At 38.5% G+C, this 14927-nt stretch overlaps 1 protein-coding gene across 2 annotated transcripts in view; it reads left to right on the top strand.

Annotated features, from left to right (window-relative positions):
- LOC147061154 (mitogen-activated protein kinase kinase kinase kinase 4-like) overlaps window positions 1-10729 on the top strand; it is a 44675-nt gene extending 33946 nt beyond the window's left edge. For both annotated transcript variants that reach the window (XM_085901158.1, XM_085901150.1), the window contains 9 exons: window positions 370-475; window positions 571-726; window positions 1327-1470; window positions 1613-1747; window positions 1868-1968; window positions 2735-2884; window positions 6187-6346; window positions 7035-7174; window positions 7884-10729. In XM_085901158.1, coding sequence (XP_085757284.1) covers window positions 370-475; window positions 571-726; window positions 1327-1470; window positions 1613-1747; window positions 1868-1968; window positions 2735-2884; window positions 6187-6346; window positions 7035-7174; window positions 7884-7967 — 1176 coding nt within the window. In that variant the 3' untranslated portion in view covers window positions 7968-10729. The remainder of the gene's footprint in view (window positions 1-369; window positions 476-570; window positions 727-1326; window positions 1471-1612; window positions 1748-1867; window positions 1969-2734; window positions 2885-6186; window positions 6347-7034; window positions 7175-7883) is intronic.
- Window positions 10730-14927: the final 4198 nt, after the last annotated feature.

Here is a 14927-nt window from a genome sequence, read left to right as displayed (position 1 = left end):
TTATGTAACTGGGGCGTGGATGGAAGAAATGCAGTAAACTCTATGGGCAAAATAATAAAAGAGCACACTTCTGTGTTGATCGGCGGACTGAGCTTTGTTTTATTTAGCCATCGGTATCTGACTCGCTGGATCTTCAGACATGGCTGTCTTGCTTTAGTTCCATTTGTCCACTAGAGGAAGGTAGATAGACAGTTATGACCAGTGGAGTAAACTTGTAGTACTACATAGTTTTGCATTGCACTCCCACTGATCAAAAGTATGCTTAATTGTATACCGTACGATGTACCGTGTACATTAGTGTTTATAAAACTGCAGACTCATGAATATAGCTTTGAATGACTGCAATTTTCATTCTTTTGTTTTCTTCAGGCTTTCGGCAGTCCAGCCAGTAACAGCATCTCACCTTCCTCTTCCTCTTTCTTCTCCTTTATCGATCCAAGATTGATCCCTATATCTTCGCCACCTCAGAGCCCAAGTGAGTACTCTTCCAAACAAATATACAAGCTTTGTATGAATCACTTTGAGTTATCACAGCAGGGGCTCAGGTGTTATGAGACAAAATGTTTTCAGTATGTAGTAAGGGTGAGCCAATCAAGAGAGAGAACCACAGGAAAGGCTCTGTGGTGAATGTGAACCCAACCAATATTCGACCGCAGAGTGACAGCCCTGAGATCCGCAAATACAAGAAGAAATTCACCACTGAGGTGCTCTGTGCTGGACTATGGGGTTGGTACTTTTCTTTTGCTCTCAAACAAGCACATTAATCAGTGATACTGTATGCAGGTCAAGATCAAAGTAAAATGTCTTTGTTGTCATCGCAATTATTTACTCGTTGTGAAAATGTAATAAAATAACGGTCTTAATTATAAAACGCACTTTATCATATCAGTTTCTCTTTCAGCTATGTCAAGGACTGTGCCCCTCTTGTGTAAATCAAGTGGCCACTGTGTTCACATCCACAATTGTGCAAAACTGTCATTTTAAACTTTAAACAAGCTGCGTGGGTCTATGAAAATACCAAACTTGGTCAAGGCCACCAGAATTAGACTAAGTCTCAACATGCTAGACTCCCACTGAGCCTGAAAATATAAAAAGTGAATAGTTACATTCATCATATTATATGTGACCATTATGCATTTTAAACAGCATAACATTAATTTAATTAATTTATGCATTTCAAGTTTAATTTATTTGGGGGGCTGGGTGAAATGAGGAAACCGAGAAGTACCCTAGTGGTAATATTGACTCATATACAGTACACGATAGAGATTTATGTTTTCTTGTGTCGAATATATGTTGTGTATTTTTATTGGGTTTGCTCTGCAGGAGTGAATCTGTTGGTGGGGACAGAAAACGGTCTTTGGCTGCTGGACCGAAGTGGTCAGGGGAAGGTTTACTCACTCATTAGCAGAAGAAGGTTTCAGCAGATGGATGTGCTGGAAGGACTCAATGTGCTCATTACTATATCAGGTAAACAAATTGAAGACTTGTCAGTTGTATATTTACAATTTGGGGACATTCTCAAGTTAATGGTACAGAGTGATACTAACCTTTGAAGAACTTTTCTGTAAAGTTGTTTTCTGTAAATGAAGGGTTGACTTTGTGTTTCAAGGTAAAAAGAACAAGCTTCGCCTTTACTATCTTTCCTGGCTGAGAAATAAAATCCTCCGGAATGACCCGGAGGTGGAGAAGAGGCAGGGTTGGACATCGGTTGCTGATCTGGAAGGCTGTGTCCACTATAAAGTGGGTAAGTAGATTAACATGTGTGCCTTTTCTTGATACTGCACGTCAAGGCAGACAGGAAGCTGCAGGTCTCTGTTTTAGTTTGTTCATTAACTTTTCAAGACCTTTGTGTCTCTTTGTACAGTGCGTTACGAGAAGATCAAGTTCTTGATAATTGCTTTGAAGACTGCAGTGGAGGTTTACGCTTGGGCACCCAAACCCTACCATAAGTTCATGGCCTTTAAGGTTGGTAAGGTTTGGATGTTGTTTATATTCAATTTCATGGTCTTGGGAATCAGGGAACGGGTTGATGACGTGATACAGCCAAAGTGCAAGTTCTCAGAAATGTTGGGAATGGTTCTCAAGGCCAGTGTAGTGGTTCCTTTGGTTTTGGCTTCAGTGTAGACAGTATTTGAAGGTGTTACTGTGTGGAGTTTGCTACTACATCTCTGGCTTTTCTCTGGGCACGCCAGTTTCCTTCCACATTGCGTGTATTAACTTGTTGACTCTAAATTGTCAATAGATGACATTGTGATTATGAATAGTTGTTTTGCTGCATGGGAAGAGTTCTTAGTGTAACCCGCCATCTCACCCAAAGCCAGTTGACATAGGCTCCATCTCTCTTGCTCCCCAAAAGATTTTTTTAGGATGGTAAAATGGTACCAATATACTTCTGACGTGTACAGTAGTGTATGCATGGCCATCATTTTAAACATAATTAAACAGTACTTCTTCACATTTGTAACAACATGAATCTAGGTGGACGAACGCCGATTAAGGTCAGTCTGCAACCAAACTCTCCTTCAGTGACAGACATGATACATTCAGTCCATGAGAACCCCCACTCTCGGCAGAGTCTCATTAGCGCTGTGCCCCATTTCTTGACATCCAGTGTGGCTTGAGCTACTTTTATGTCCTTGCTCTGAAAAGGCCAAGAATACACTGCATTTTGTATGACTTTTTGTGCCCATGTCATGCGGGTCATAAATATGACATTTTCTCCTCTCTTCAGTCTTTCAGGTCCTTACCACAAAAGCCACTGTCTGTGGATCTGACAGTGGAGGAAGGCCAAAGGTTAAAGGTCATCTATGGTTCCTCTTCTGGTTTCCATGCAATTGATGTAGATTCTGGGACGCCGTATGACCTCTACTTGCCCACACATGTAAGTGTAGTATACTCATCTTCTGTACATAAGTTGTTTAAACAATTGGATCTAGGATATTCACTATAACGCCACCATAGTCTTGTTTTCATACACAAAAGTTGAATAAAATAAGCCTTTATTTGTTGCTGGGAACGACCCAGTTGATAAACAATTTGGTTTTGGTTAAACGTTAGTGTTATTTTGCGCATTTTTCCCGTTTGCGCTGTCGAATTAACACTTTCTAAAGGAACTGCAATGTTTTCTTCAGACTGCACTTTTGTATTTGCGAGCATTGACTTATTGAGCAGATTTATTCCAATCAGACTTTTAATCCATATAAATGTGTCTATGTAAAAGTAGCCACTATAGGGTTTCTTTCAGACTGACTTGACAAATTTCGCGATTGATGTCATTAACCATGGTGATGCTTACTGTAAGGACCGGGACAATTAAGAGGCACCAACATCAAAGAGAGAGGGAACATTATCGGCAAACAAGGAACTCAACATTCATAAAGCACATGATGTTTTTTGGTGTAATTAGTATTAGGACAATAAAAAAAAAAAACTGCACTAAATCTTCCTCGATCTCAAACAGCTAATCAAACAGAACTGGAGTAGAGACTAAAGATTTAAGTAGAGAGGAATGGCATGATGAAGTGTGTGCTCTGTGCCTCATCAGCTCACTAATTGTAGATATCTATCAGAATCAGTTAATGATGATGATGATGATATCAGACTCAGTTGCATCCTAAACAGTCAGTATCGAGCCAGTCAGCACAAGATATTTTATAGTGCGAAAGGCATTGTGGTGAGCTAAGAAGGACTAGTAGCTGAACTGATGAAATAACTAAATAATCCATGAGTTTTTGAAATAACAGTGTTGTTGTCCAATATGAATTATAAATTGCCTCTTAATGACTCTTAATGCGGTGTTTTACATGCAAGTGACTGTGCTATAAAGGAGTATCTATTGACATGTGCCACCAAATGATCAATTTAATCAATGGCAAATCTAGCTTGTCTTTCCACCACGGGTTGTGTAGACTGCATGACAACAGCTGTGTCATTGATAAAAACTTTGGTATTAGGTAGTTTCTGTCGATCTGCGATTGGCAACCATTTCAGGCTTACTTGCCTTTGATCGTCCACGTGCCTGCCTGTCTGCTTATGTGCGTGTCCCTGCAAAAATAAATGCCTTCTTCCCACTCTGACAATGAGAGTTCCATTGCCACCTTCTGCAGTGGAATGGCAATTACATTTAATTCTAATACAGCAACAACAACAAAAATCAATGTTGTGAATTTTCAATGTTGTTAAAGTCTTAACTAGCTTTTTCCTTAATGTCCTTAAATATTACACAAGTGTCCAAAACATAATTCTAGACCTGTTTGAGGTCAAGCTTAATCAAACTGTAATTGTTTTACAATTTATGTCTGCACTGCTGTGTGTGGGTGGACTCTGGCGGCTCACATTCTGACACTTCTTCAAAACTTTGTTGCAGCGTTACATTATATTTCATGCGTAGCAAATTTTGCTCAACTAAACTTGGCATTGTGTTGTTGTTTTTTTTTTTCAATGTCATTTTCATACGAAATGATAAATGTCTCAAACCTATAAATGTGTCTGTGGTTTGCATGCGTGTCTCTTGCTCCTGTCTTGCTCTCGCTCTCTCTATGTCACTCTCTAACACACATACACATCATTTCACTACCTCAAGCATGTGCTACTTTCAGTAATGAAGGGGGTGGTAGGGTGAGAGCAGTAAAGTCGGACATTCGTAGGGAGAAATACGCTCTAAAAATACACTCTTCCTGTCCTCCTTTGCTTGCGCGTGTGTGTGTGTACGTGTGTGTATGTGCTTCTAGTTTATTAAGCCAGTTTTCATCCAGCTGTCTACCGCATTTGTGCCTTAACCTTCCATCTTGCCAATTTCATTAGCACCTTTTTCCTTCTTAAACTTCTGGGACTCCGAAGAACACTTTACGCCCACACAATTACCGGCACACACAAAAACACACACATTGCATCACTCACCCACGCAGAGTAGCATACATTAACACACACACACACACACAAACGTCTGTGAATCATCTGTGGCGGGTTGAATGAGCAATGTAACGATGCTGATTCCAAGACAGAGGATTAAGATTGCGTTGCGTCTGTGGATGCCAGTGCTGATGCTGAGGATTGTGGTGGCTCACACTTTGGTGATGTATAGACTGTTTTCACTTGGCTGGTTAAGTTAGTGGTTACCACTGCCTAAAACCTTGCTGAACTCAAATGACTTATTGGCTCAAAGTAATTAGAGAGTAATAATGTATTTTGTTTTATCATAGTTCTGTTTTTTTTTTTAGTCAGACCAGATTTTATCACTTGTAGAACCTTTTGGTGAAGTGTTTTGTGTGTCCTCTTGTCACTAAAAAGTACCAACAATTATAATAGTTGTACTAGTTGTAATAGTTGTACTGTACACTGCCCTTTGATACAACCATACTGCAGTATTCTTGGAAGTCATTCATCATTTACACTATTATCATTATGTCTTTTCTCTGGCAATGTTACTTACTGTTAATGATCGTCTTTCTACTCTCAATCATTTAGAGCTATTGGATATTTTGGTCCTACTAAAAACTTTCTTGACAGTTTAAGTATTTGGATAAAAATTTTGAAAAATTAAAATTTTGCTCACAATTGTGAATACAGTAGAGAAAATAACACGCTTAACGTAATACTAAATGACTAACTGGTTTTAATGTTTCAATAACATTTTCTTAGTAAAGTGTATTTTCTTCTCTTAAAACTGAATATGAGAAGTACCATCAGAACAACAGTGGCGATTTTGCCAGCTAAAACATCTTTTTTGAGTAAGCCAGATTTGTTAAAAAAAAAAAGTCTGTTTGAAGTGCAATTGTGTCAGGTTTTCAGCAAAACTGTGTGCAGTTCTTTTTGCCTATTAAGCTGCCTTTGAAAAGTCGCCCCATATCCCTCACCAGCCTATAATATGGGACACTTATTGGGGCACTTGGCTAGCCACTAGGCGCTGACACTGGCAACAGTCGCTGAATGTCAATGTCAGTATAATTAATTAGATGGGATTTTATTTTAGCATCCTTAATTAACAACTAAAGGTGATTCCAGGATGGTGTGTTTCAATTGATGGCAAGAGTTTGCGATGGCGATCCAAACTGTCTCAGAAAGACGAGCCAAGACAGTCGCCAAGACAGTCACCAAGCCACCACGCACTGCCGGAGACAAATTCACAATAAAAGTGTACAAAGGCAGTGATGTCTATGTCTTCTGTGCGTGTGTCTTTTACAGATCCAAGGTTCCATTCATCCCCACGCCATCATTATTTTGCCAAACAGTGCCGGAACAGAAGTTCTTGTTTGCTACGAAGACGAAGGCGTGTACATTGATACCTATGGGCGCATTACCAAGGATACGGTTTTGCAATGGGGAGAGATGCCTGCATCAGTCGGTGAATTCTTTATTTTTATTGATGTTTATTTTATTGTTTTTATTGCTCATGCAGTTCAATACCAAAATTTCAAACTGAACTCAAGTAACATAATGCTGAACAGAAATTCTGTCGTGGGTCTGAATTTACAGTGGTGTATAGAGTTGGAAGGTGTTTATTTATAATTTTAACTTTTTAACTTAAGAAGATGTTAAATTCTCTGAAAGTCGTAAAACCAACCAAACACTGCATTTGCCAAAAACTGATCATGCAAATAGTCAGGCAGGTTCTTTATTCCTTTGTTTTGAATTTTGAGTCTGCTTATTTCACATAACATCCTTCTTGCCACCCGTTGTTGAAATTGGTTCTCCTTCAGACATCTTGCAAAAACGACTGCAACAGTCCAAGTAAAGACCAAAATATACATCCAGGATTAATCTTTTGAGGCTTACCTGATCTGAAATTTTGGGTGGTATGCTGTCATCACATGTTCAAACTGCTTGGTGTGACTTCACTGCTTCTGTATTGTATAAGTTTCCTGAAAGTCCCCCAAATTTCCAAACAGTGCTGTAAAACTTTAAAAGGTCCACTGTAGCTTTCAACAAGTTAACTTCTTAAATGTTCGGGGGAATCTACATTGCGTAGTTTGTGAAAAGTGAATGCAACACAAAATGTTCAATATCCTGCAACATCTTCTATGCTTGTGCAGCTTACCTACAGTCCAATCAGGTGATGGGTTGGGGAGAGAAGGCCATTGAGCTCAGGTCTGCCAACACAGGAAACCTGGAGGGTGTTTTCATGCACAAAAGGGCCCAGAAACTCAAGTTCCTGTGTGAAAGGAATGACAAGGTATGTCGTCACGACAAATTGTACCAACCTGCTCCAACAAACGTTTTAAATTAAGTACTTGGTAACAGTTATTGAATAACGTATTATTATTATTATTATTATTATTATTATTCCTACAAGTTTTTGTAATTCATTCATTGCGCAAAAATTTTGAACTCATCACATCCCCTTTAAGTGCCAGTCCATTTAGACTATTAATGTATGTATGAATATTATGTTCTATGTTTTCTATGATCTATGTTTTATGATTACTTATACAGGACATTAAATCCACCAAATGAAAAAAATATAGTCTTTTTCACCAGAAAAAGTTTGATTATACCTTTTTTCTTTTTCTAGTTGTTAGCAGATAATCCGGACAAAACGAATTTATTGTGTAAACAAACATTGAGCGGAACAGCGCCTAATGCTAATATGTTTTTATTTTGTTATTTTGCTAACTCCTGAACAAGCTGCTAAAAAAAAACCGTTTTTTTACAACAATCTAAAAATTTATTTAGTAAGTACAGCAACACCCCTCTCAAAATAAATACAAAAAAAATTATAATTTCTTCTTGGCGCTGGATGTTTTCATTCTAGAGAAATTACTTGAATTGATCATAGCATTTAAGGAGTGGAAATAAATGATGAAATCAAAAAAAAAAATATTATTGAAATGAAGTCATTATCTTGTGATGTAGATTAATCTGAATTTTGTCTCTTGTTGTAGGTCTTCTTTGCATCAGTGCAATCAGGAGGCAGCAGTCAGATTTACTTCATGACGTTGGGTCAGAACTCTCTTTTCAACTGGTAATAAACTGGACATGCGACACCAGGAACTTCTGCTTCATCAATCTTCACGCTTGTCTCACTTTGTCACATCCTGAATGTGAATTTTTGACAAAGAAGATCCGTCTGTGAAAGTATACTGACATTGTTTTGGAGCTGCAACATCTGAAGTCCAACAAATTCACTGGATTTTGTTTTTCCTCATGCATGCGAGGTCATCTTGTTTGGATTAATCGCATTCTTACTGCCTATCTCTTCCGACATTCCACAATCCAAAATACTGCTGCAGTGCTTCTTTCAAACAGAATCCATGTGACAGTGAAAGGTGGAAGAATAAGAGCTTTATTATCTCTTGTTTACGAAAATCATCTGAGAGCTTCAAAGAGGATCCCCTCACAGTGACAAACAGACCACACATTTGATCACTCATCACGTTACTTTAATGACTTTGATCCCATTCCAAACTGCTTGTCAGCTGTCAGTATTGCTAGAGCTATTCAAACAGATGTTTAAATGTGGCTGATGTTAAATGTTGAATGTATGAAAGTACCTTCGTGAAAAAGAAACAAGATTTTCTACGCATCACGCGTTGGCGATGAGCCCATGTGCACTTTGGTAGGGAGGTTATGTCACCCTACCAGTAGTTCCTCACTCCTTTATTTTTTTGTTTTATCTGCAAACTAAATCTGATTTGCACCATCAAACATGTTTGTATTGCTAAGTTGTTGATCTAAAAACAAGGTAATTTTTTTTCCAATGACTTTTAAGGAAAACAAAGATCATTGAATTTTGTTTTACGTTGTGTTACTTAGCAGGCATCACAATTAGATACCACACAATCAATGTAGTTTAGTACTTAAAAGGTGCAATTGTGTAAAGCAAAGCAAACGCACTCCAACAGTATTTCCAGGCTGTCTTTGCCTTGAACATATCCAAGAAGTGTATGTACGTGTATATGTCAAACAAATTGTATATAAGTGAATGGGTTTTTTTTAGAGCGAGTGAATGTGAAGACTGCTTTAAACTGTTTTGTTTTTTTCAAATGACATTCATAAATGCACTCCTGTTTGATCTGTGATTACCTTCACAGAAGTGTGGCACACACCAGAACGCTACATGTGTGCACGTGACCAAATGTTCAAACTTGCCCGATAAAAAGGCCAAGCAACCTATGCGACAAACTTATCTTGAACCTTCCAGAGGTACAAGGAGGTATAAAACTTGAAAAATAAATATTGGCCTTAAGGGACAGGAAATATCAGAGCAATTCTAAGACCAGACCAGAAGGTGATTCCGTCCTGGAGTTTGAATTCCATTTACTCATGCCAATATATGTTTTGCCTCTTGTACCCATTTCCAAGAGCGTCCCTCCTCACTTACCATGCTGTTTGTGCCAGTCGACTTCAGTTATTTACAAATCCGTCCATATTTTACAAATATATCATTCTACTACTCAGTGTCATTCCACATAGCTTTTTTTTTCGGGGTTGTGTTTACAAGAAGTGTCAACCCCCCTGCACAATCCGCACATGCCGATTGCTGCTACTTTCGTAGTCGGAGAAAACCCCATTCCTAAAACACAGTTATTGTGTTGAATTGCCTTACTAGTGAGGACTATGGTTATTTTAGTTATACGGATCTAGCTGGATATCAAGGATTTCGAATTAATGCTCAAATTCCTTCTCTATAATTGTCTGTTACTTCTGGATTACTGGAAGCAAGCATGCCCCCAGTGCGTCATCTCAGTCAAGCTGTATCACAAATGAGAAAGCCCGGTGCACTCCCACCTACACTTCATCGCTCACGTCTCCCGAGTCTCCACCATCAAGTTTTCTCACTTGCTGCTTCATTTCACCCCCCTTCCCTTTCCCTCCAATCCACTTTTATCTTCCTCAAACTCAGATTCCTCCAGTCTTTGTTCCCAAGTGTTGTTTGCTCTCTTTCCATTGAATCCACCCCCAGCTCTGCTACCAAACGCTCCATCAGCATCACTAAGCTTCTGGTTGTGTCGTTGAATGCAGTCAAGTCTTGTTAGGAAACATATTGTCTTTGATTACTGCACAAATACAGGAACGCAACAGGACTTCAGGTCATCGATATTTGCATTATTAATTTCTTCATAAAGTCATTCAAACCAAGACCATGGAATTGACCAGTACCATACACGAGTTGATGCTTGTTGTCGGTTCTACCTTTTCCTGCATTTGCAACATTTGCCTTAAGTTTTGAATGTCACTTCTAATGCAAAGCTGCATATTTGCATATTCTACAGTAAATTGAGTATTAGGCTGTAGTTGTAAAGTGATGATGTTTAGGATACTGAAGAATCGTACCTCTTCTTGCCAAATTGCTAGTAGTGTCTGCAGACTAAGCGGATGGGGGAAAAAAATAAAGATAGAGAAAGTCGTTGATGGTTGCTTGCAGTGGAAAGAAGGATTTGAATGTTACATGAAGTTGCATTTGCACGATCTAAAATGTTTCAATCGAAGGTGGCAAACTAAAATGATGAGATGAATGCTCTCAGGTTTGCAGTATAAATGTCAAACAGCTATGTACTTGTCATTGTTCCTTCATTCCAAGAGGCAAATGAGATTATTTTGTAGGAAAATACGTATGTGAAAACCTACATTTTGCCTATTTCCAAACCCTGTATCAATGCTAAAGATTTGTTACTTTGGTTTCTTTTTTTTTTTTGCACTGGATCTATGTTTGATTGCTTGAGTTTAATGGCATGCTAATATGTTTGTATGCAAAGTGCAGAAAACAATAAATATTGAATTGACTTCACTTCATTGTTGTTTGTGGCTTCCAACATAATAAACATTCTAATGTTTGACTTTTGCCTTGTTTGTTATGATTTGTCTCTGTTAATACTATAAAAAATGAACTTTAATTTTAATAATTAATTCCTTTTTAATTCAAATGTGGAACAAATAGGAGTAAAGCCTGTATCTTACCTTTTAGCAACCCTGACAAATTACCAACATGTGCCCTCATGGTTCAATGAGATACAAATGATTTACGTAAATTATATACCAGGGACAAGGCTCCACTCACCAAGTCAGGAATTGTGACCGCACCCAAGAGGAACACCACCCAGGTCCAGGGATCCAGTGTGATCTCCATCAATCCTGTGGGGAATGTTACCACCCTGCAGCTCACCCCTCCACAGTCCTACTTCACAAGAAACCAGCCAGCACCCAGGGCTTCGGAAAGGATCCCAAACCATGGATCCAATCTCCACCGTCGAAGTTGTTGCGTTTGTTCAAGATGTCCGTCGTTGAGCAAGGAAAACAAAGAACCTGCCGGTCAATTAAAGAGGAAATATAAACTTAACAACATGCAAGTTAACATTCAGCATGCACAGGAGTCAAGAATGAGATTTACATAACAATTTACACGTCATCTTGATTCCTGTTTTCTGGAAACTTATGTTGGTCATCACTTTCGGACAATGTTGTGCTATCAATTGCTTCTGTTGGATGTCATTGGTGTTTCTGTTTTTCATCTAAGCTTAAAATAAGTGTTTGTTTGTTTGTTTGTTTGTTTGTTTGTTTGTTTGTTTGTTTGTTTGTTTGTTTGTTTGTTTTGTGTCAAATCAAAAAAAACAAAATTCCGTCAACTTTTTTAGCCTTCTCTTTTTTTTAATTTATTCCAAGAAATACAGTTGCTTCCAGGAGAAACAGCTGAAAACTGCTCATGTCTGCTTTGATGCACTATTGACAGCAGTCAGATGATTTTGCGCCTCATTACGAAGCAGCACTTTAAATTTGGCCTTACGGAATCCACCATCTACTCCCAGCCTTTTGATTCCACCAAACCTCACACACACCAAGTCAGCTGGCCATAACTGTCAGCTCCACAATCTTATGTAGGAATTCCCAAAATGGATCAGAGGCACTTTGTGTTTGATAAGTGTGTTGTTTTTGAAATTCTCAGTGACGGTAAGCAGCAGAATGCATGTATCACATTTGTGTATTACATGTTAAGTGTCAACCTATATCATGTGTCCACACACATCACAAGTTTGAAGAAATCCATAAATGTACTCCAAGAACATTTGGCATTCGATTCAGGTGTTTTGAAGGTTAAATTATGGAAAGAACAACAACAACCGGTAGATGGCAGAGGTTGTGGTTCGCAGTGCAAACCCCAACATGCTTTTGTGACGCAGTGGTCGCCACCAAGATGTGATTGGCAGGCCTGGGGGATCAGGTGACTCGGTCCAAGCTAAATCTGTCCTCCCCAGTTGATAAATTGAGGTGCTTGGAGAAATCCAGGGGTGGAGGGTTTTCAGTTTTGCAGTGATGCAATAATGAGAACACAAAATATGTGTCCAGTCTAGTAAAGCAACTGAATATTTTTGCTGAACTTGTCTTGGATTGGGACAGCCTCACAGTTCTCAGGTTTGAATCTCAGTTCCGGCCTCCTGTTCCGGTCTGCATGGTCTTTGTGTTTTCTCCATTTAGTCTGGCTTCCTCCCAAATTCTAAAATAGAATGAGGCAAGACTTGAAATTGGTGTGAAAGTGAATGTTTGTCAATTTTATGTGCCCAGCATTTGGCTGGCAACCAGCCCATGGTGTAGCCTGTAGTCCTGTATACTATGTAAAGTACCTGAAAACGATACTTGAGTAAATGTATCAACATGTACCTAAACAGAAAATAGCTCCAGTGAAAATAACACTTTCATTCCAGAATACTATTTGAGTCAAAGTCTTGATCTCTAACATTAAATGTACTTCAATAAATCTCGCAAATGTGCCAAATTATTGAAAGTAAGAATAAACCTATTTAAAATAAGCAATACAAATATTTTACTTGTGCTTAATTAGTTTACTTCTGTAAATAAGCCCAAGGGTGCGTAATGTTGTTACCATCACAGTGTTTTTGACTGAAGTCGTATTGGTCATCATCTGCTGCTGGGGATGTTGAGAAGCAGCAGGATCAGGAGCAGTCCTAAATTCAATTACTATTGTGTTAATACGATAGCCCTCACACATTTAGTGTATAGTATGAACATTTTTACAGCTCTCACTAGTTAATAGTGGATTTCATAAACATGTCCGTGCATCCATCCATTTTTACACTGTTTATCCCCACTAAAATAACGTGTAAGTGTTTATCAGTGAATAGCAGACAAGGAGATGAATAGAGAATAAAATCTCATGTTCAGATTTACCACTGTACAGTAAAGCCCAAAAAATCTATATTTTGGTAGACTGGCAAGTCTAGTCTAGCGTGTTTGGAGCCGTGTTGCTCTCATATGATCGTGCTGACGCTGGAAGCAGCCTTGCTCAAGAAGCACCTGATAATTTGGTGACAGAAAGTAGTTTGCGCTTGGCGTAAAAGCGGGTGTCCCGTCATCTTCGTGCAGTTTGTCGTGTTTGTGAATTTGATAGATGCTGAATTTTTAGCATTTAAGGTCATGCACGCCGCAGCATTTCAATTAGATTCAAGTCCAGTTTAGACTATAGGCCACTCCCAAAAATGTGTTTTGTTTTTTAAGCCTTTCAGAAATTGACTTGCTGTTGTGTTTGGTATTGTTGTGCTGCTGCAGAAACAAAATGCTTCGACCAGAGGTCACAAAGTGATGGCTGGACATTCTTTAGCAAAGCAGAGAATTCATGGTCCATCACCACCTCCACGTTTGACTTTTGGTATGATTTTTTTTTTTTTTTGCAGTGCTGTTACTTTATTTTATTTTTTTGCCAGAGTCACTTATTGTCTTTAGTTTAATTTTTTGCTGAGTGCATTTTAGCCCTGAGATTTGCTGGCAACCAATCCACTACTTGCCCAAAGTCATCTGGGATAGGCTCCAGTTCACCCACGATATCATTGTGGACAAGCATTATCAAAGATGGATGGAGGATCATTTTAAAAGTGACAAAACAGTACTTTTAAATTCACATACATAATGGCCCATAAAAGGACATTCATCTCTGATAAGTCAATAACAAATGACAGTCTGGTTTTCTTCAACTCCAAAATAAAGGGTGCACACTTTATAAACTGCAGTAAGATGAGCAACAAATATATTTCTAAAGCGTATTTTAAACAACAGTAGTGATCAAGTACGTACTATAAAACCTTTCCAAAAACATAGGATGTAAAACAATGTACCATTCCTGAAGTTAAGAAAACTAATAATATGAAGTGTATAACCAACAAAACACAAAATGTCATAGCAATATATGTATGTTTTTTTTTTTTTGCTTGCTTGGAAGACATTGTAAAAGTAAAAAAAAGTAACAGGAACAATGTTGTTTAAAATAGTTGACATATAAACTACAAATAACGCGGAAAAACATGAGGCCCTCTTTTGCGCCACTCACAAGATTTGTTATTGTTCTAATAAATAAAGTGCAGTAAATGAGTATAACACAAAACTGGTCTACTTCAACGCACTTACATAATGACAAGATGTATCTACTCTCCATTGGGGCTTGAATTACGCAGAGGGTGGCTTCTTAAAATTGAGTTTGCAAATTTCATAGCCTTCCTTTGTTTCATCTGAAGTGATTTCTTGAAACACTTATGAGCATCTTGGAAATCTGTGGTGAAGTGTTATTTTGAGAGATTTATCTCAGGTCACAGAGGCTCACTTTGCTTGGGAGGTCGCAGTTTAATTTAGCTTAGAAACCCGAGCCTCGGTGTTTACTGTCAGTTGCCTCTCCGGGCTTACAGGACAGACGCATGAACACTGCTGTTGGTGTGAAAGGCCTCATCAGTTGATGCCTTATGGTGGGGGCGAACGTTTGGCCTCAATAAGAGGGAGAATACATCGAAACAAAAACAATGCAAACACAGAATTGAACTTCCACCAAGCACAAAACACTAAATAATCAAAACTACAAAAGATACATGCTGTAGCCAGAAAACAAACAAAAAGCACAGTGGAAGATTATACAAATTGAAATTGACATGAGGCTCTGCCCACCAAATCTCACCTGGAAAATTGAAAACAAAACTCACAGGAAGACAACA

Source organism: Syngnathus leptorhynchus, chromosome 2, assembly GCF_054491065.1.
Source record: "Syngnathus leptorhynchus isolate UIUO chromosome 2, UIUO_Slep, whole genome shotgun sequence".
NCBI classification, from domain to species: domain Eukaryota; kingdom Metazoa; phylum Chordata; class Actinopteri; order Syngnathiformes; family Syngnathidae; genus Syngnathus; species Syngnathus leptorhynchus.
The sequence above is the reverse complement of the archived record's forward strand: the minus strand, read 5'-3'. Positions and strand labels throughout refer to the sequence as shown.